Source organism: Mus caroli, chromosome 2 (genome assembly GCF_900094665.2).
Source record: "Mus caroli chromosome 2, CAROLI_EIJ_v1.1, whole genome shotgun sequence".
NCBI lineage: Eukaryota > Metazoa > Chordata > Mammalia > Rodentia > Muridae > Mus > Mus caroli.
The window spans coordinates 134,661,473-134,683,510 of NC_034571.1; the positions used below are offsets into that span (position 1 = coordinate 134,661,473).

The 22,038-nt window shown below is 38.5% G+C and overlaps 1 protein-coding gene across 7 annotated transcripts in view; it reads left to right on the forward strand.

The window, feature by feature from the left end:
• Nucleotides 1–22,038, forward strand: part of Macrod2 (mono-ADP ribosylhydrolase 2) — a 1,935,542-nt gene that overhangs the window by 1,855,800 nt on the left and 57,704 nt on the right. For 5 of the 7 annotated variants that reach the window (XM_021155700.2, XM_029471903.1, XM_029471913.1 and 2 more), the window contains exons 15-16: nucleotides 5,355–5,429; nucleotides 5,951–6,043. In XM_021155700.2, coding sequence (XP_021011359.1) covers nucleotides 5,355–5,429; nucleotides 5,951–6,043 — 168 coding nt within the window. Of the gene's footprint in view, nucleotides 1–5,354; nucleotides 5,430–5,950; nucleotides 6,044–22,038 lie in introns of those variants that run through there. The other 2 variants (XM_029471912.1, XM_029471916.1) reach the window with 2 other exon arrangements.

Here is a 22,038-nt window from a genome sequence, read left to right on the forward strand (position 1 = left end):
ATTCTGTTTAGTTCTGTACTCCATTTGGGGGGGGTGCGGTGGCATTTGGATTGTTGCTGTCTAATTTCTTGAATTTCTATAGAGGTCTGTGAGGTCTTTTTTATTTATAACCTCTGTTAGTTTCATTATGTCTTTGTTTAGTTTTTATCTGGATGACTTGTTGATTGGTGAGAATAGGGTGTTGAAGATTCCCACTTTAATTTGTGGGGTGCAGCATGTGATTTAAGTTTTAGCAGTGCTTCTTTTACAAATATAGGTGCCCTTGTGTTTGAGGTATAGATGATGTTCAGACTTGAGCTATCATCTTGGTAGGTATCTTTTTCCCTTGATGAGTACAAAGTATCCTTCCCTGTTTCTTTTAATTTTGTTTGAAAGTCTATTTTATTAGATATTAGAATGACCACTCCCACTTGCTTCTTGGGTTTGTTTGCTTGGAAACCTTTCTATTTTTTCCATCTCTTTACTCTAAGGAAATCACTATCTTTGTTGCTGAGATGTGTTTCTTATATGCAGCAGAATGTTGGATCCTGTTTTTGCATCCATTCTGTTAGCCTACATCCTTTTATTAGGGAATTTGAATCCATTGATGTTGAGAGATATTAAAGACCAGTGATTGTTACTTCCTGCTATTTTGATGTTGGTAGTGTTAGTGTGTGTTAGTTAGTGTGTGTGTGTGTGTGTGTGTGTGTGTATGTGCTTCCCTTGTTTTTGCTGGTATAGAATTACTTATTTTCTGTGTTTTCTTGAATGTAGTCAGCCTCCTTGAGTTGTATTTTCTTTCTGGTATTTCTGTAGGGCTGGATTTGTATACAGATATGTTGTAGATGGGCCTGGTGCTGTTCTTGTGAACCAATCTCCCTATAAATAAAGGAGCCAATCACTGGAAGAATAGGAGGGACTTCCAGGTTGGAAGGAGGAAGAGAGGAAGCAGGAGAGAGTTAGGTGTTTTTGGAATGGGGATAGCATAAGGGCAAGATGTAGCTGCTATAGTTTCCTGGTATCATGGTGGATCTGTCAGGATTTGCCACCAAAGGAATCAGATTTAATATGGCTTAGAAGACAAGGTTTTAGTTCTTGTACCCAGAGATTGAGTCACCATTGTTTCTGAACTAAGTCTATGTGACATTTCCCTTCACACAGCCATTCAACTGGGTTTAAGAGAAAGAGGTACTTCAGCAGAGAAAGTGTGAGTTTGCCAGATGTGCACCACAAAGGCTGTGGGAGATTTGAAGCATGGGGTTGGTGTGGTAACAACCTGCCAGTGGGAACCTAGTGAGCTGGGTGGGGAGATTGTGGAGTTCTGAGTCAGAGTCTCCATGAGATAAAAACAGGTCAGCCATTCATTGCCTGCCAATGCATGGCCTATCAGACAGCCAGGGGCTGACAATTGCCAGTCCGAGTGTGAGAACATGCTGGTTCCATTTTTTAATGTTTCCCGCAACACAGGTATTGTTTAACTTTGGATTTCTCTTAAAATATCTTGTTTTCTTCATCTATGGTAATTGAGAATTTTATTGGGTGTAGTAGTCTAGGTTGTCATCTGTGGTTTTTTAGAGGCCCTTCTAGCTACTAGAGTCTATGTTGAAAAGTCATTTGTAATCCTAATAGGTTTGCGTTTGTGTGTTACCTGCTCTTTTCCCCTTACCACAATTAAACTTCTGTCTTTGTTCTATAGATTTTGTGCTTTGATTATTATGTGGCAGGAGGAGTTTTTTTTATTCTGCTTCAGTCTAATTGGTGTTCTATATACTTCTGGCATGTTTATATGCATTTCATTCTTTAGTTTAGGAAAGTTTTCTTCTATGATTTTTTTGAAAATAATTTTGGGCCTTAGAGCCAGGACTTTTCACCTTCTTCTATTCACCAGGACTCTTCACTCTTCCTATTATTCTTAGGTCAGGTCTTTTCTTGGTATCCCAGATTTCCTGAATGTTTTGTGTCATGATTTTTTTTTAGATATGACATTTTCTATGACTGATATATCAGTTTCTTCTATAGTATCTTCTTCACCTGAGATTCTCTTTTTCATCTCCTGTATTTTGTTGGTGATGCTTGCATCTGTTGTTCCTGTTCTCTCCTTAGATTTTCCATCTCTAGGATTCCCTCAGTTTGTGTTTTCTTTATTGGTTCTACATCTACTTTCAGTTCTTGCACACTTTTATTTATTTCCTCTACCTGTTTGATGATATCTTCATTTATTCTGTTAAGGGATTTATTCATTTCCTTTTTAAAGGCCTTTGTCATCTTTATAAATTTGGATTTAAGGTCATTTTCTTATGCTTCAGTTGTGTTAGGATATCCAGGGCTTGCTGTAGAAGGATAGCTGTGCTCTGAAGGTGTCGTGTTGCCTTGGCTTTTGTTAATTGTGTTCTATTGAGGACCTTTAGCGATCTGGATGGCTTTGGTCCCTGGGTGTTTCTGTTGTAGTAGGTATTGAGAAAGGGGTTAACCTAGATGGTCCTGGTGTAACAGGCCTCAGATGGGTATCCTTGGCTTGGATGGTTCCTGTCCTGCAGGTCATTATGGACCAGGATCTGCAGGTCTGTATGGTTCAAGAGCCAAAGATTCAAGAAAGGTAGGCAGAGAGGTGGTAGAAAATTAGATGTCCACCTGGGCTATCAGGTTGCTCAGTTTGGCATGCTCAGAGGACTCAGTGGGCAGGGAAGATGGATGCGGGATGGAATCTAATGTGTATGGTTCCAGATCAGCATGTGTGATGAAGCTGGACAGAGAGGGAGCAGGAGAATTAAGGTCTATTAAGGATAGCAGCCTACTCAGGGCAGCTGGGCATTACCCAGAGGACTTGGTTGGCAAAGGAAATGGGTTCAGGAAGGAAATCTAACCTGTATGGTTCTGTGTCAGCAGGACTGATGGAGGTGGGCTAAGAGGTGGTGGGAAAATGGAAGTCTGGTCATCACAAGGAAGGGGAAATTAAAACAGACATTTTACCACACTGTTTCATATGATTTAATACACCTAAGAAAATAATTCCCAGTTATTTAGCAATTTCACTTCTGGGTGATGTTTAAATGACATGAATACATTTTTCCACATAGGAACACACTGAAATGTTTTGGCACTGTTATTCAGAATAGTCCCAAACTAGAAATTACTCAATTTCATGTAGCATCATGTATTCAGACAGCAGCTAGTAAGAAGGGTCAATTGATGCATATAAAAATTAGGACTAATCTCACACACAAAATACTTGAAAAAAATAAAAAAGCATGTACTTTTGCTTGAGGTAATTCAAAGAAGCACCAACTAGATAAAACCACTAGTGCTAGAAGAATTTGTTTATCTGAGAGGGATTACACATGAAGATAGTTGTGAGAATATATGTGAAGAGTCGTCAAGACCTATAATTATGATTTGTGTGTTTTGCTCTACACATTTAAATTTTAAACTGTAAAATAAAGATATTTTCAAGAAGAGCATAAAGAGAAATTTTCATTATAGTCAGACAGAGCTGGTGATGTGTTTAAAAGTCAGAAAGGCTGTCACAGTGCTTTCTTCAGAGGTAGGCTCAGTGAACAGAGATAATAGATGTGAAGTGCCTTGGTAAAGTCTGCCTTTCTGCGGTGCACTCAAGTTCTGTAGGCCAGGACTTCCTGAGCATTAGCATATATAGGTTCAAATGGAGATCTTGAAGAAAATATGTAGGTCATAATTCTGTATGAGTAGAGTGAAACCTGAGAGCTTTTAAAAATCTTCTAGATAATTCCATTGTTGCTTGTCAATGGACCATAATTTGGGGATGAATGAGGAAGAGCAAGAAGAAAGGTTTGGATCAAATCCACATTTTAAAATTCCTCTTTGCTAGGCAATTTAAAACTTAGATAATACAGTGGAAAAAAGAAAAGGAAAAGAAAAGAAACAAAGTTTCAATCTTGTGTACCCTGAGCCAGAAAAGAGAGAAGAAGGAAAATGAGAAAAGAAACATTTTAAGACATCCATATTCAGGGCACCACTGAACTTTGGGGATGATGGGACAAAGTTACCTAAGACATCTTGAGAAGTCTAAGTTCAGCTACCACATAGGTAAATAAATACTAATGTTCGTTATTTTATCCGATCTTTGGATCAAAAATGAGCTCATGAGGAACTGTCATTAAAACAAAACTGGTGTTTGGCTTGTTTTGTTTCTTTTTTTTTGTATTTTGTTTTGAGGTTATACTGGCAGAGAAGAAACTGAGAGGAAGGTGTATCATGGATGGTCTAAGAATAGACTTATCAAAGCAGAAGATGCAGGGTGAAGGGTTATCTAAGTCAGTATTACTGCATAACAAATAAGCCCTACAATTCAGTGGCTTTCTTTTCCAGATTTGTTGTGCTCAAGCCTGGCTCTACTTGACTCTGCTCCAAATCCAGAACACATTCTTCCCAGTGCAGGGAGCTGTGGGTAACTCGCAGTGGGTCTGAAGCTTCTGCAAAAATTCATATGATGTCTGTCCTCTGGTCACTTCTAAACCAAGTCACATCAAAACAGCCTAATGTGAATGTGATGCCCCCACTCTGTCTCTGACACAGACAGAGGAATGTAAGCCTTTTACAGGGAGAAGTAGGGGCAAGCTGAAAGAATAATGTCACCACCACAAGGATATACCACTGTAAACATTTCTAGCTCTCATGTGTCTACCCTTTTTGTACTTACAACCAATTCATAATCCAGGTTTGTTTATTTATTTATTTAAATTTAAACATTCTCAGTATAAAATCTTTCATTAGCATGAGGTAAGAATGAACAGATTTCATTATCCTATCTTAGTGAGTATTTATATGTTCAAAACCCTACAGGGGAGAAGTTGGGATATGGAAGAACAGCCTTCAGCCTTTGTTTGATCTTTTCTACATTCAGCCAGCACCTAAAGGGATTACTGAGATATTGTGCTGTTCTATTCCTTAGTCATCTTCCTATGTGCTGTTGATGAAGGAAGGAAGTACAGGTAGTGTTTTAGGTTGGAAGGGTGATCCTAACTATACAAAATCACTGTATCTTAATAGAAATCTAAATATTACCCAGGTAGTCTAGAAAATGATCTTAAAATTCCAAGCCTTTCAGATCGTTATCTGCAAATGTCCAATTGATTAATAAACTGCATATTAATTGTGTCATGAAAAAGAATAGTGTTTTGCTTCTTTATTTGCCCAAATTATCAGGATACTTCCACATAAAATAATTGATGTAAATTTAATTATTTAAAAATTGACATTGGTGCCCTCCACTTTCATTTTAAAGCACTCTTTGGATGTGATTAGAAGAAGTTGTCTGAATAATTTGCTCTTCAGACCTGGAATAAAGCTATAGACATGCACATCTTATTTCTTTTCTCGTTCAATCACTGTTATGACAGGACAAGAGAATGACTCAACAAAGAGTGAGGGGAAAACTGAGACAGAATCCCCAAGCTCCTCTATGGAAACAGAAGGTACTGGAGCCGATTGTTGGAAAGAATGAGACTTCCCTATAAAAAGCATTTGTGTGTGTGTGTGTGTGTGTGTGTGTGTGCAAAAATGAGTCTATGAATGTGTATGACTGTATAGGAGATAGTGGTATGTGTAACTCTGTGTTTGAGTGCATGTTTGTGTGTGTGAGTCCACGTGTATAAGTATATGTAACTCTCTCTGTTTCTCTCTCTCTCTCTTTGTCTCTCTGTCTCTGTCTCTCTGTCTCTCTGTCTCTCTGTCTCTGTCTCTCTGTCTCTGTCTCTGTCTCTCTCTCTCTCTCTCTGTGTGTGTGTGTGTGTGTGTGTGTGTGTGTGTGTGTGNTCTCTCTCTCTCTCTCTCTCTGTGTGTGTGTGTGTGTGTGTGTGTGTGTGTGTGTGTGTGTGTGTGTGTGTTCTGGTAGATATTAGAAGGTTATAAAAAGACTTTGCTCTGTAGTCACTGTTTTGTCTCAATGATTCCAACTTAAACATCCTCAATTCTCTTTCTGCCTCCTTCCATTTAGACCTTTCACCAAATCAAGAAGATGCCACAATTGTGGAACAACCAGAAGTGATCCCCCTGATAGATGACCAAGAAGCACAAGAAGGTGAAGAAGGTAGGACTACTCCTGAATTAACCCATCACAATCAGAGAGGTTATATGGACACCTGCCTAGAATCCAAACACCAAAGATGTCCTTGACAGATGCAGCCAGAAAAGGGATAAATGAACATATCTGTGACCTCTCACTTGTTTTGTGAAACTAGAGTAAAATCCAGAAGAAACAAAAGGTGTTACTGACAACACCTCTGTCTTTCCAAATGGAATGAAGCTGTACTTGATATATTTTTTAATTTCATTTAAAAATTTGAAACTCTAACGTTGAGAAAGTATGTAAGAAATCAAAATCAGCCAAGCGATGGTGGCGCACGCCTTTAATCCCAGCACTTGGGAAGCAGAGGCAGGCGGATTTCTTAATTTGAGGCCAGCCTGGTTTACAAAGTGAGTTCCAGGACAGCCAGGGCTACACAGAGAAACCCTGTCTTGAAAAAAAAAAAACAAACAAACAACAACAACAAAAAAAAAACAACAAAAAAAGAAATCAAAATCATAAAATAGAAGGATGAAATCCTAGGAAAACTGAAGTGGCTTTAGAATGAATAGCTCAAACCTTTTGTGTTAATGTCATCCTGCCTTCCTCTGATATTTAAAGAAGCATGGAAAAGTCCTCATCCTCTGAACCTTCTAAGTTGCAAACCTTGTCTGATAATCTTAGAATAGAATAATATTGAATCACATTTAAAAATTAAACTGGGTCATAATGATTTCTACCATGATGGAAGATAATAATAATAATAATAATAATAATAATAATAATAATAATAATAATATCAAGGGGATAAAATTACTGCATTGAAGAGAATTTTTATAAAAATACCAGGGGATAGGCAAGAGAGATGGCTCAAGGATTAAGAGCACTGACTGCTCTTCCAGAGGTCCTGAGTTCAATCAAGAGCAACCACATGGTGGCCCACAACCATCTGTAATGGGATCTGCTGTCCTCTTCTGGTGTGACTAAAGACAAGGACACTGTACTCACATATATAAAATAAATAAATCTTTCAAAAAATCAGGAAAATTTAGTATTCACAGAAGAAATGGAAAACTCCAACTCTTAAGTGTCTCTTTTAAAGGTTCATGGAATGATTTGTTACATCATCTCATCAGTCACTGTACTCTTAGATCAGTAGGTGTTTGCAATAGGAATAGCAGCACCATGACTCAGTAGACCTTGTTTGTGGAACACCATGATCAATTTTTCTTCCAAATTAAAACACAGACATGATCTCAATTGTAGAATCAGGTCAACTTCAAATATAGCTTCCAAGTTATGAACACTTCTTGGCAGGAGCATTGGTGCCATTTAATTGCTGAGCTACAGTAGTGATTTTGACTATTTTAAAAACAATCCACTCTATTTACCTCACACCACTCTTCTTCTCTCTCTTTGCTGTGTTCTCCATTTCAAATCGAAGTTCAGCTTCATGGCTCTGTGTTTGCAGCAAGTCAAATAAATGGCATATCTGATATCTAGAGTTGCTTATCTGACAGTCATAAGAGAGAATCAATGCAACTTTCACTCAGATTAAGATCTATAATGTGATAAAAAATTAGTAATGAGCATTCCAAGTTTTAGACTCTACCACTAAAATGAAAAAGAACAAAATGAATTCCCATTTGCTTGATTTTTCTCTTGAAGAAATTATTTGTTTTCATACAGTATCTGAAAACGCAAATGGATTAAAGAACATCACACAATTTATACATTCTTGCCTTTGTAATTTGACCTATGAGGAAGCCCACATTCCCCACAAAGACTCCTACTATGAAACTTTTCTGTAATTATTGAAGTTCACTTTCCCTCTGTTCTTTGTAAGTCACCAACCCTCTTCTGTCAGTGTTGGAAGAACATGTGGAAAGCCAAGGGCAAATTGAATGCATTACCTCTGTTATCTTATTCTTTGCATCAGCAGAAAAGTGGAAAGCTATTCTGTTACATGTAAGAAAAGTGCTTATGCTGTTCTTATGTTGCTAATAATAAGGCAAACTGGTAAACTATTAAAAAGAGGCTCATTTGGGCTCATGTTTCTGAAGGTATAAGGTCAAGGGCCTGTAACTGGCAACTGCAAGATGATGCAAACATAACATGGAATGAGACACGGAATAGATGGACATTTCTGTATTAATGTGTTTGTGTGAATGTTTATGTGTGATTGGATAAATAAATAATAAATCGATAGACAGATTGATTGATTGATAGATAGTATCTTTGAGTGTTAACATGCTCATACATGCATGTCTAATCTCTCTCTCCTTATAAATTCATTAGCATTCAATTACATAAGATTTTGCCTAATGACCTTGACCCACTTCTAAACAATGCAGGCAAATTAAGTCTCCACCCACTTAATTCCTGACAATTGATATTAAATTTTAACATGTTAAACCTTGGGAGACACTCAAGCCATGGCAGCCTCCAAAAGAAAGTAAGACAAAGTAAACTAGTGACACCCTCAGGAGGTACATTCATATCAATGACAACTGAGTGACATTGGACTAGATATTTAATTTATCTACATCAGGGTGCTCATCTCTATTACAGTGATAACCAAAGTCGTAGACACACCATTCACAGTGAACACTCAACCACCTGTGCTCATGTCAAATACTTGCAAAAAGACATGGCACAGAAAGAATTTAGTCTTTGGCCTAGTTTGATGAATTGATGACAAAGTAAAGTGAATTCACAGAGAAGTTTCTCAAGTCCATTCATTGCTGTCTATAACTCTTGGAATCCATAAACATGTACATATACTACTACCTTCAACAACAAATAATCACTCACATTTGATTGATAGAACCACCTTCTAAAGGTGGTAGAATATTGCACTAGACTTCTTACCTGATGGTTTATTTTACCCTATAGGAATGGAACTATTAATCGATAATATGGTATAAGAGTTGTCTCACCTACAAACTGGCTTTTCCTTGTTGAGGACCTAATCTTGTGTTTCATAGATAATTTTAAATCTATGATCTCTGTTTTTTAAGCAAGATGCCATTGCCGTATTGAGTATGAGTTAAGGTAAAGTCAATGAGTAAACTCAAAGTGCTTACATTTATCTTGCTTTCCTTAGATTCTAATAGTTATCTTTAAAGATCTGCTTTTAAAACATTTTAAGAATCTACCTCCAGGTTTTGTGTATATTCGTGAAGGCATCTCTTAGTAGAAAGATATGCATGTATATTAAGAATTAGATATGAGCAAAACCTATTTGTGCCCTGTTCTATTTGTAGAAATGTTCTTTGTACCTCAGAAAACTCTCATTCTCTTTTAATATGAGAATCTTTCTACTGAGACAGACAGTGGTTCCTTAAAAAAAAATTCACACCAGGAAAAAAAGTCCAACATCCTTCATTCACTTTGCAACATTTTATAGGATTAGAAAATGTAGATAATCGTCAGGACACATCTTCTATGGCTCCCAGGTGTGTGAGCACAGATGTTGCAACATTAAGATTTGAAGTTAGCTCTACAAAAATATGGATCTTTAAAAGAAGGAAAATATTCAGCAGAAGTTCATGCTGATAAAATTACACAATAGCACAATGGACATCTCCCTGGGAGACTGGAACGACAAATTTTCAACAGGCAGAAAGTAAGGTTTCACATATGGCTGCTCTACTCATACAGCCACATTGCCTCCTCCTAAATGAGGCTAGGTTTATGCTCTCCCAGCAGGATCTGCAACGATTTTAAATCTAGAGAAATCACATGCTTTAGGTTAATAACTAAATAGGAGAGGGGTACAAGAGATGCTTACTAAGAAGAATATCGTGTTTTTATATAAAATATCAAAAGAATTTTACTCCTAGTAAAATTAGGATTTTTTTTTTTTGGTCTTAAAGTCTTAATGATTCCAACATTGTATCATTATTAAAGGCAAAATTTTTCATTTGTATTTCAGGGTACATGTTGGAGTTTGTACTCAAGGTTTCCTGAGAGTGCAGCCATTTGTTCTCAATTGTTTTTTATAGCAATTAATTAGTACAATGGGGAACAGCAACACTTTACCTGTTTAGTTAAGGCTGACCAAAGTTGTTTGGGAACTTCCAATATACTGTATCCTTTGGACTTCTTAGGGGAAAGATGAATGTGGACAGGGATGCAGGTAAATTGCTATGTGAGAGCCAGTGATGAGCATGGTTTTTGGTTTTAATGCTTACACTTTAGCAAGTGGCCAGCAGGACCAGGAAGCACAGATAGGAGGAGCCTAGATATTTACCCTGACTATGTGATTGCTGGCAAATCCTTTGACTTGTGAGAATTTCCACTTCTAAGGTAGTAATCAGAAACAGAGGTGCAATAATAAAATTATAAGTTACAATTTATTTAATTGTCAAAGCATGCCAACTTTGTTTTGTTGGTGGTGGTGGTGGTTGTTTGTGTGTGTGTTAATTTGTTTTTAAGACAGGGTTGCTCTGTGTAGACCTGGCTGTCCTGGAACTCTCTCTGTAGATCAGGCTGGCCTCGAACTCAGAAATCTGCCTGCCTCTGCCTCCCAAGTGCTGGGATTAAAGGCGTGTGCCACCACTGCCCAGCGCATGCCAATTGTGAAGGACAGATGCTTGTTGAAAAAACACTGATAATATTGGAAGCAATCATCAACAATGCACTCAGAACTGAAAGAGTAGGTTGTCTCTACTTATTTTATTCTGCTGGTAAAAATGCAGAGGCTCTTAGACCTGGCATAAAGATGGCCAGTTTAATCACATTCTATATTCGGACCTATCAAGAACAGTATCTCTAACTTTCCCTAAAGATACATGAGTGAGGAGATATGCCATTCTGCTTACCTATAGTTCATACCAACTACTCAGAACCACTCTTTCCATCATTGTCATCATCATCATCATAATCACCATCACTATCACCTTCTTCTTTCTCCTCCTCCTATTCCTCCTCTTGCCCCCCTTCTACTTCTCCTCCTCTTCCCCCTCCTTCTATAAATATACAGCTCCTCTGATCACTGTTGAATTTTTCAATAAATACATAGTAAGCCAACCACTTCTGCTATCAGTCCAACCCGTTAGGGGTTCATCTTGTCTGTAGGACACCAGTTCGCCCCTCCTGTTTTTTTCCATTATTGATGCCATCCCTACATGGCTGCACATGCTGTTTTGTCTCTTCTGGGAAAGTACTGTCTGTGCCAGCAGTGTAGCCTCCTGTCAGGTTGCTAACACTGAGGCTTCTGTAGCCAGCCTGTGCTACAATGCTGATAACTGCAGTAGTCAGATTTTCTTTTGACTTGTGAAAAATGTTATGTAAAATTGAATAATAAATCCTGCCCAGAACTGGCCTGGGTTTCTGTTACAATTTTTGCATCTTGAATAACAGACCAACTTCCTGGAACCTCCCATTTCGGAGACCGTGTGTTTCTTCTTTTGCAACGAGGTCAGCTGAGTAGCGCTGTGATTCTCATATTAGCAGCATCCTCAGTCAGTCTCTCTGAGGGACACTTTCACCCCAGTGACTTACCTCTGTTACTTCATTTCTTTCTAATCTGACTTTCTAGCCAGAAAATTTCAACTAAAATTTGTTTTAAGATAAATCCTAAGTGAAAAGAGGCTGGTCCCTGTTCAGGCTTTAGGCATATTCTAAAACGTTTCCTAGAACTCCTTCTATATGCTAAATACACTGACCATAAAATTATAAAGTTTAAGCCTAAATTCTAAATTAATATGATTTTTAAAATGGTAAACATTTTTAGGCTTCACGTTCAAATTAAAATTCACAGACTAGGTAGGAAATCTTTCCATGCTCAATAATAACATTGGTTTATATAGTATGCCTTTAATGTATGTGTGTGTGTGTGTGTCTGTGTAAATATAGAATCTGTCCAAACCTTCTAGTCGACTGTAATTGTCTTGCCTTTTAAGATAAAAAAGTTGTTTTTACATATTGTAAGAACTTGATAACATCTTTCTGTGTTCCTGACATTTCTTCAGAGTGAGACTTCTAATCAGGTGCCAAACTTCTGTCACTGCCACCTTCTCACTTCAGCCACACCTGTGTCTTCATCAGAGTATCCCCAGAGATCACTGGGCCTCCACTACTTGGGCATCCCTCATTTCCCAAAGAGCATGCTCTCAAAGGATGTATGTAAGCTTAAGTGCATGCCAGGCTCAGGCTTGCAATGGAGGAGCAGCTCACGCCTATCTGAAGACCACTCTGAGGACCCTCTAGCATCCTGCTACATCCTGCATCCCTTTGTCCTGCTTTATCTCCTCCCCTTTACTAATCTCCATATTTCATTCACAATTAAATTTGTTTCAAGTCTAGATTAGTCTGGCCCTGGCCCAAGGCAGGTGATTCTACAACTGTGTGACTCATGGAAGCAATTTCAAAATCAAAAAGATATGTCTGTCCCTAAGTAGAATTCTAACTCTAAATGCTAAGCTTGTTCCTTTCTGAAATATTAGAATTCTGAAACTCTGTATTTAAAGTACCCGAGTTCTTATCACAAGTAATGAAAAGATTAACTTTTATTTGCATTTAAATCTAATATTTTATGATATATATTATCCGTAAGTATTCCATAAAATTAACTTCCTCTAAAGACAGCAAGTATAAATTATTAACATTTGGTGACACTGTATTTAGATTACTCTCCAAGATGTTTTATAAGGCTGAATTGCAATTTTCAGAAAGATAAAATCATGACCATCATACAAAATTAAATGTCTGCAAAGGATTTTATTTAAATCATTCATTAATAAAGAAAGCAGTGCTATATTAAAATCACATCAGAGAACACTTGAAGAATATGCATATGTATATATGTATATATATATATGTATATATGTATATATATGTATATATGTATATATATATATATATGTATATATATAACGTCTGTAATGAAGTAGAGGTAAATGGATATGTATATGCATAGTACATTCAGAATTATGAATTCTGAATATTTCCCTACAAAGAAAACTCAGGAGCACTGACATTTTCAGAATGGTTAATGTCAAAAATGACAAAGAAATATATCCCCCTCCCACCACGGACAAGTCATTGTCACTGTTATGACAATTTCATTTTTATTATTATATTTTCTGTACACCAACTTCTTCTGTAGCTACATAAAACAGTTCATTAAATAGAAAGTCTGAAAAATCCTAGCCCATGAGACTAGCATTAGATTATTCCACACAGAGTACTGGGTGACAGCTCAGCATACCACTGAAACAATACCAGAAATTCATCTCTCTGGCCCACTGTGAAATATTAGGCAATTTCCTAATATTATACTGAATGCAAAACTGCCATTTTAACCATTTCATCCATGTCACTGAATTCATGCTTGTTAACTATTTGATGTGCATACCAGACCATGTTAAAATACTGAGGTAGTATCACGTGTTCTATCAGGAAAAGACAGTTACCTCCAAACACATCAGAGATCACAGCTTCTGTATTATCATTTTGTGCCTAGGACAGATATTCTCCATATTCTATACTCTATACCATACATGGATGTCTGCTGCGTATTCTGCTACACTGTGCATATATTTGTATGTGTATAAATTCTGTATTCTTCTAAGATGCCTAGGATATAAAATGTCTTATTGAGCAAGAACTAAATCTCACCAGTTAACATAAGATACAATAATTTCTTATTACTTAGGGATTTTAATATATATTTATTGAAAATATTCCTCTAGACTGAACAAAACAGGGGAGTTTATTATCCATCACATTTGAGACTGCATACCAGAAGAATTTATGTTAAATAACTTAAGGCTGAGTTTCGTTAGAGTCCTACTTCTGAGTTGCTTCTTTTCAGCCACCCGTACCTGCTTGTTTCATATGATATGTCCCTGTATCAGTAACATCTCCAATGGTTCAAAGTTCAAGAGGATTTCTCACAGCATTTATAATTCATTGGTATCAATCTCCTGAGACTTGCTGCTGTTACATCCTGCTAGCCTATGTGTTTCGCTTCTATTTAGGTATCAGTGCTCAGCCTTTAGTTTGGTCAACTCTCTCCTTATATCACTACTACTGTCACAGACTTTGATCCAAAACATTGCAGGTTTTTCTGTGATGTTTAATAGTGTTGGGTTTTTTCTTCTTCTTCTTTTAGTTTATAAGCGAATACACATATAATAAATTCTATCATCGCATTTTAACCAATTAAAATGTTAGCAATTCAGTGTTTAAGAGACGTTAGGAAGTGAAAACATGGAATTTGTATTATCGAGCTCAATATTTATTTCACAATGAAATTAAATGGAAAGTAGACGAGGAAAATCTGATTGTAGGCAACGTAACCAGATAATGTTCTTGTTCTCCCTACGAGCCAGTTCTTCTTACTAATAGTAACTCCTCACAGCATTTGGGTGCATGGCAACAATGCTGGACATATAAATATTTCATTCATCTATCCACTTTCTCACTCATTCACTCACTCATTCATTCATTCACTCATTCATTCATCTGTTCAATATTGATGAAGTATAATATGTACTAAAATCTATATTGTAGATGTTGCAACTGGAACTGAATGAGACAGATAAAGTCACTGATAGGCTAACTTCAGATGTCTCCAGAGCAGAGAGGTTGGAGCCCAAATAAGAACTTGTTTACTGTAGGGTTAGTGGGGTTTGCCACGAGGCTCAACTGCTCAGTGGGAATTCAGGCTATGAGGAAGCTGAGGTACACCGATCCAGGGCCAGGGGAGGGGAGCGCAGTCTGGGGTGCGGGACAGCTGGAGCTGGCTTGGAGGAACCAAGGCCTGCAAGCAGGCCGGGGCAGGGGGTGCTGGCAGGGCTGCCATCTGGTTCTCAGGCTCTTGGGCACCCAGGTCCTGCTAGATGATGTGGAAGAGCTGAGAACAGAGTGGTGGCCTGAGGGCTGGATCTAGCCTGGGGCTGAGGGGGAAAAAGGTCAGGAGCTCAGGCTGGTCTGGAGGGGAGAGTCTTTGGCTTGTCAGCTTGCAGGCTTGGTCTTAGTCTTGGTCTTGGTCTTGGTGGCAGTCTTGGCTGGGAGAACAGAGAGGCCTTCTACAGGAGATTAGATGGTGGCTCTTTAGGTGAAAGCCTTCTTCATGGCTCCTCATGGTGGATCCCAGTGAAATGAGGCAGTCCATGGTTTTTTGGTTTTTTTTTTAATTTTATTTATTATTTTTTAATTAGGTATTTATTTCATTTACATTTCCAGTGCTATCCCAAAAATCCCCCACACGCTCCCTCATCCAGTCCCCCACCCACCCACTCCCACTTCTTGGCCCTAGTGTTCCCTTGTACTGAGGCCATCTTCTGATTCATATGCAGCTAGAGACACGAGCTCCAGGGGGTTACTGGTTAGTTCATAATGTTGTTCCACCTATAGGGTTGCAGATCCCTTTAGCTCCTTGGGTACTTTCTCTAGCTCCTCCATTGGGGGCCCTGTGATCCATCCAATAGATGACTGTGAGCATCCACTTCTGTGTTTGCTAGGCCCCGGCATAGTCTCACAAGAGACAGCTATATCAGGGTCCTTTCAGCAAAATCTTGCTAGTATATACAACGGTGTCAGCGTTTGGTGGTGGATTATGGGATGGATCTCCGGGTATGGCAGTCTCTAGATGGTCCTTTTAAGGCATTTTTTGTCATGGTGGAAAGTGGATGAGTAAAGCCATACCCTACTCAGCACGGGCCTGAGGTTAAATACCTTTTTTCAGGGAGAGAGGAGTATCTGGGATGGAGAGTTTATTGGCTAAGCCCTCCAGGCCCTTAGGTACCTCACTAAAATGGAAATCTGCCTTGAGGCTACAGGTCACATCCTCTACCTGTGGAGGGGCTTAGGGCTTTGCCCTTATGTGACTGATGGTCACAAATCTATGGAGGGCTGTGGCCTTATGGCCAGGAGCCTGGTGTCCAGGAGTGGGGCAAAATGCCTTCTGTATCTTTAGGGTCACCGAGGTTTCTAGCCTTAGCTCAACCAGGAACCAGGCTGCCTTCCCCCGTCCTACAGTTTACCCCACACCAACTTTTCATCTCTTGCTACCTGCTATACCATCTACAAGTACACATTATAGTCATTTTATAATAACCCCTTCTTAGCCAATTTCAGAACTAAGGCTGGTATATCAATGTTCCTGATTATTAATATATTATTGTTTCTTTTACATGTCAATCGTGTTACTATGTGCTTTGCATATATAGATGCTTCAATAATAGATACATAGTCATTTACAAATGCTATATCTTATTGATGATTATTTAATGACTTTGCCTCTTGAGGCCATTTTTGACTGAAAATCAGATTGGTTTCTGACTCTGGGCAACACATGAAAGACCATGGTGCAAAAGCAGAGGCAAAATCTCGGGGCTAGAGTAGGAGCATGAAGCGGCTGTCCTCCAGAGTACATCCGACCTGAAGACTTGCTGGCAGCTCAAATGCAGACAGATGGTTTTCTTCATCGATTCCTGTGTTTTTTCATGTTAAATTATAGACCACAGTCAGTAAAGATCATAAAATATTACATTTATTGCACTCCACTGCTTTTGTATAGCACTCATATATAGTTATATAAAATTCAAATTTCAAGCTCCATAAATAAAGTTTTATGGGAAAATGCAAAGCTTGAAACATTTACTACCTGGCTCTTTGCAGAAAAAAAATAATTTTTGCTGGGACCCAACTTGTAGCATTTATAGGAACATAGCTCATATTATTCAAAACCTTATATCAAAGCCTTTTAGTACAAGTTCCCTAAATAATGAAGTCTTTGTCAACACTGACAGTCAAGTGTGCATATACCTGAGATGTCTCCCTAGGAGTGCCTTAGCACCTCAATACCATGCAACCTTGCTCCTTCCACATCACTCCCTAAGCTGGTAGAGTGGAAGACAGTGGCTCCTTCTGATGCTTCCTTCCATGCTCAGCTTCCCATAGCAACCTGCTCTAGGCCTCCAGCAAGCTCTAGGCCTTTCAGGGCACATTGTTATCAGGCGCCCATATGGCTGTGCTCTGAAATGCACTGTCTTTCTTTGAACTGCCTTTGTTAGTCAAGACATTTCTTGCTCTCTCTTAGAATAACATCTTAAATTTCCTTTGAACAGTATTTTTTTTTTCAACTAAACATAAAAAGGGATTCCACCTACTTCCACTGAACTGGTTGTGCTTTCTCTAAGCCTGACAAAAGTAAGACTTTGTCTCTCTGAGCTAAAGGCCTTAGCCAGCCATATGTATGGAGAGGCCAGCCATTAGAGTCAGAGTCCCAGTGCGGAACACTCAATAATGCAAGCGGGCGAGGCAGATGGAGAGTGTAATAATGTGGATGTGAAAACAAATATGGTCATTTTATACTTTTGGCTACAAATATTAAAATACTGTCCCCTCTAAATTTAATAGGTCCCTGCATGTAGTTTGAAAAAGGTAACCTTAAAGTCAGATGTTGGTTGGACTTAGAAGCTCGACATTTATTTAAATAAAACTTGTTGGTTATTAAGTATAGAAACAGCCACAAAATGCTGTGTATTTTGGACAGATTATTTATTGCACACGGCTTTAGAAAACATAATGATTTCACTTGAATCATCAGCTGTAGAACCCTCCAAAACCCCACGAATTGTACAAAAGGTACGATCCTGATTTGAAATTCAAATGTAAGTGCTACTTTTCTCTGAGCTTCAGGAGGAAACTCACTTTCTTCCCATTGCTGCTTCTAAGTCAGGTGCCTCCATTTCAGCACAGCGCAGCGGTGGAGAGAGCAGGTGGTACACGGAGCACTTTGAATGTTAATTATTTTTTTCATTTATTTCACTGTGAGGATTTGTTTTTATAATCAAAATGGAAACAATTAGAGATCTTGCCGCCTGAGTGTTTTACTGCATTTATTTTATGACATCTGCTTCAATGATTAAAAGGAGAGAGAGAGAGAGTGAGAGAGAGAGAGAGAGAAAGAAAGGAGGTGCACCCTTCAACAATAGGAAGGGGTTCGGGTTGACTGTGTGCAGTTATTTCAACATGAACTGCTGGGGTGAACAGTCCAGTGTCTAATGATAAATATGCTATTGTTAGAACTTACATTTTATTTTAGAAGCCACTCAATACATTTTCAGACTTGTTATACTTCATTTGCCCCAATTTTAATTGAGGTTATATTTAAAATAACTGTAGAGAGATAAGAAAGAATGGGGGATGCTATATGGTTTTTGTTCTCTCCCTCTTTCTCCTCTCTCCTCTCTCTAACAGCATCTTTGTGTAGCCCAAGTTGGCCTCAACTCAAGAAGCTCCTAAGACCGTGGGATCAGAGATAGGTTCCACTGCACTTAGCTTTGTAAATCTTCTACTTAAAGACATATTTCACAGAATATTATTTTTGATTTTTCACGTTTAGTTTATTTCTTAAATGTTAATCATAATTAAACTGTTTACAGATTATATACTTATAAGATCAGTTCCTCAAGTCTGGGTGTGATAGGACACATCTAAAATCCCAGCACTTAGGAGGAAGAGGCAGGTGGATCTCTGTGAGTTCACCGGCCTACTCTACACAACAGTTGCATGTCAATCAGGGTTACATAGTGAGACCTTGTCTTAAAAAAATAGTTCAAGTAACATTCAGGATCATGTGGTTCATCATATTTTTAATATTAACCTACAGTTCCAAACTCAGGGAGGACTTGTCAAAATTGTAGTCAATATTTCACATTCTGCCACATTTCTTTTATTTTCTGATCAACAAAGTACTGTAGAAACCATTATACAATTATAAAACAAAGTTTTCAAAAAAAAAATCCAGTAATTAAGAGTACCTATAAGAGTATATGAAAAAATATTTTTATCTGTCAAACTCTTGCCTTTTGAAGAGGTAACCAGTAATTATACTTTAAATTGACAGTACAGAAAGCTATCTAACATTGCATACACTAGCAAGATTTTGCTGATAGGACCCTGATATAGCTGTCTCTAGTGAGACTACACTGGGGCCTAGCAAACACATAAATGGATGCTTACAGTCAGCTATTGGATGGATCACAGGGCCCCCAATGGAGGAGCTAGAGAAAATACCCAAGGAGCTGGGGGGATCTGCATCCCTATAGGTGGAACAACATTATGAATTAACCAGTACCCTGGAGCTCTTGACTCTAGCAGCATATGTATCTAAAGATGGCCTAGTCGGTCATCACTGGAAAGAGAGGCCCATTGGACTTGCAAACTTTATATGCCCCAGTACAGGGGAACGCCAGGGCCAAAAAGTGGGAGTGGGTGGGTAGGGGAGTAGGGGGGGTATGGGGGACTTTTGGGATAGCATTGGAAATGTAAATGAGGAAAATACCTAATAAAAATATTTAAAAAAAAAAAAAACTTTTCTGGAGGCAGAGGTAGGCAGATTTCTGAGATCAAGGCCAGCCTGGTCTACAAAGTGAGTTCCAGGACATCCAGGGCTACACAGAGAAACCCTGTCTCGAAAAAGGCCAAAAAAATAATAAAATAATAAAATAAAATAAAATAAAATAAAATAGCACAATTGTAGCAATTGACAAGCCAACTCATTGGATACCACATATTAAACTGAGACTACCACTTTTATAACAATTTAAATAAATTGAGTACTTTACCTTTAAAAAAAAAAGCTATCTAAATAATATCTTCTACACTATCACAATGGGGAAAGAGTAAACATTTCAGTTCAGTCATGAGTAAACGTAGGGTTGAGAGATAAGCTGAGGATTCCCATAAGGAAACCAAATAATGGCACTCAGAAGACATCCAAGTGCTCACACCTAGAACCTGTGATTATGCTATGTGCTTCTAGGTGCAATAATGGTAGTGATCTTGAGATGGACAGAACCTGGTATGCCCAGGTGAACCCAACATAATCACAAGCTTCTAAGAGAGAAAGAAAGAAATGCAGGAGAGAGTCTGAGTAGGGGAAGGAGCTGTGTGGGTGGAAGCTCAGGAGGGTGAGGCTGACAGCTTTAAAGATGGAGCAAGGGAATCATGAAACAGGTGTATAAATGGCTTCTACGTACCAGATCAGGTAAGGAAGTGGCATCTTCCCTAAAGCCCCAACACCTTGATTTTAGCTCTGCAAGGCCTGTTTCAAACTCTGGCCTCCTTTAGACCTGTGGTAAATTGCAAGAGTAAGAGAATACAAGTGCTATCTCTCAGTGTGGATTCTTCTAAATAGAAAGGCCAGGGTTGTCTAAAGAATTAATAGATTTTTTTTTCCAGAAGAGAAGAGACCTGCAAATCTTTATTTTACTTGGGGGATCTGTATGATATTTTAAATTAGGAAGTATATTCATTATTATGACCTCGCTTCTCAATGTCAGCGTCTGCTGGTCAGAAGGGTGAGCTCAAGTCCGTTTATTTGCTGCAGTCACAGGAAATGTTAGGAGGATATGGAGAAAGAGGAAGAGGAGGAAGAGGAAGAGGAGAAAGAAGAGAAAGGGAAAAGTGAAAAAGGAGAAAGAAGAGAGAGGAAGAGGACAAGAAAGAGGAGAAAGAGGAAAGCCATTAGAGAGATTTCAGAAAAAGTGAAAAATACCAAAATACAGAAAGGACCAGGATCGTTTTGGTTGATAATAAATAATAATGCATCAGTCCGATGCTCTTAGAAATGGAGAACGCACTAACTTATACTTACTAAACTGTGTAATGTGTCCCTTGCTGCCTTTCTAATAATACAAAACAGGAGCATGAGAGGTGGCCTTCCTAACTCTCTCATTCATTAATGCTAAAATAGCAACAGGTAGAGCTAGTATATTCCATCAGTGTGGCTCTCAAATGTAGAAGTGCAAAAAGTTGCAGTGCAGGGTCCTAGGCACTGCCTCCAGGGTTCCAATGCTATAGGTCTTGGTGGGCTTTGGCATCAACTCTTAAGACACCACTATCTCATGAGAAAATTGGTGGTCTTGTCCATGTTTTAAATTATTGCTGCTACTCTTACATTGCATCAAAACCTAGAACAACCATTAGAGGAAACATACCCATTTATTCTCTATTCTCTATTTATGAAGATTCATATCTTGTTTGGTGGGTTAGCTTTTGAACAAAGCCAAGATTGATGGAGGGGTGAATCACAAAGAAGCCCCCTCTGTCATTCCAGCTGCACTTCCAAAAGTATTCAACACACACACACAAATATGGATCCAGCTTTCATTTGTTCAAGACACCCAGCGTAAGGTAGGAAACACAACAGAAGGATAGACATACAAGAAGTCAAAGATGGGGAAACCGATCCATCAATGGTGGTTCCCAACATGTGACTCTGGAATCAGCAACACATGGCATCAGCAGTGTCTGGGAACTCACTAGATATACAAATTCCTAATCTCTGCCCCAAGTTGACTCCTTCTATAATCATGGTTTGTGGGGCCATTAAGATGTCACTAAGTCTTAGACCATGTAAACCTTGTATGCATTTCCAAATTTCTATCTAGCAAATTATATTTCCGTACCCTAAAGATAAGACAGTAAAAGCAGGAAATGAGAAACTCTGAGGCCTGGGGCTCTTAGTCCACACTTTCCTGGCAGCAGTCATTCCATTTCCGACAGATGTATTCCCACATTAAGGAGCACAGCTTCCAACTGAGTTGAGCCAGATCACCTGAAGCATTAAGCATGGGCAAGCTGGGACTTAATCCTCCAGTTTCTGAGTTAATAGGTCTGAAAACAGAGGCCCACCAAGAGTTGTATGTTTATAGCAAAATCCTGCTGCTGCTGGTGGTGGTAGGAGAATGACACCTATAGAATTAGAAAAGCCTTGGTGCATCCTTCAAACCAGGTAACTTACACCAGGCACTACAGATGCAAATGCTCATTTCACATCACTGTGGACTCCCAGGACCTAGAGGTAGGGCCAAAAGTGAGTGTTTAGTTAAGTCCATAAATCTACCACTTAGCTCCCCTGCATCTTAAAGAAACTAAAAGGCAAGGAACCCATACAGGAAAAAAAAATGAAGTCTAATTTCCAGACCTGACTCTCCCAATGCCAGGGGCATCTTTTTTTTTTTTTTTTTTTTTTTTTTTTTTTTTTTTTTTTT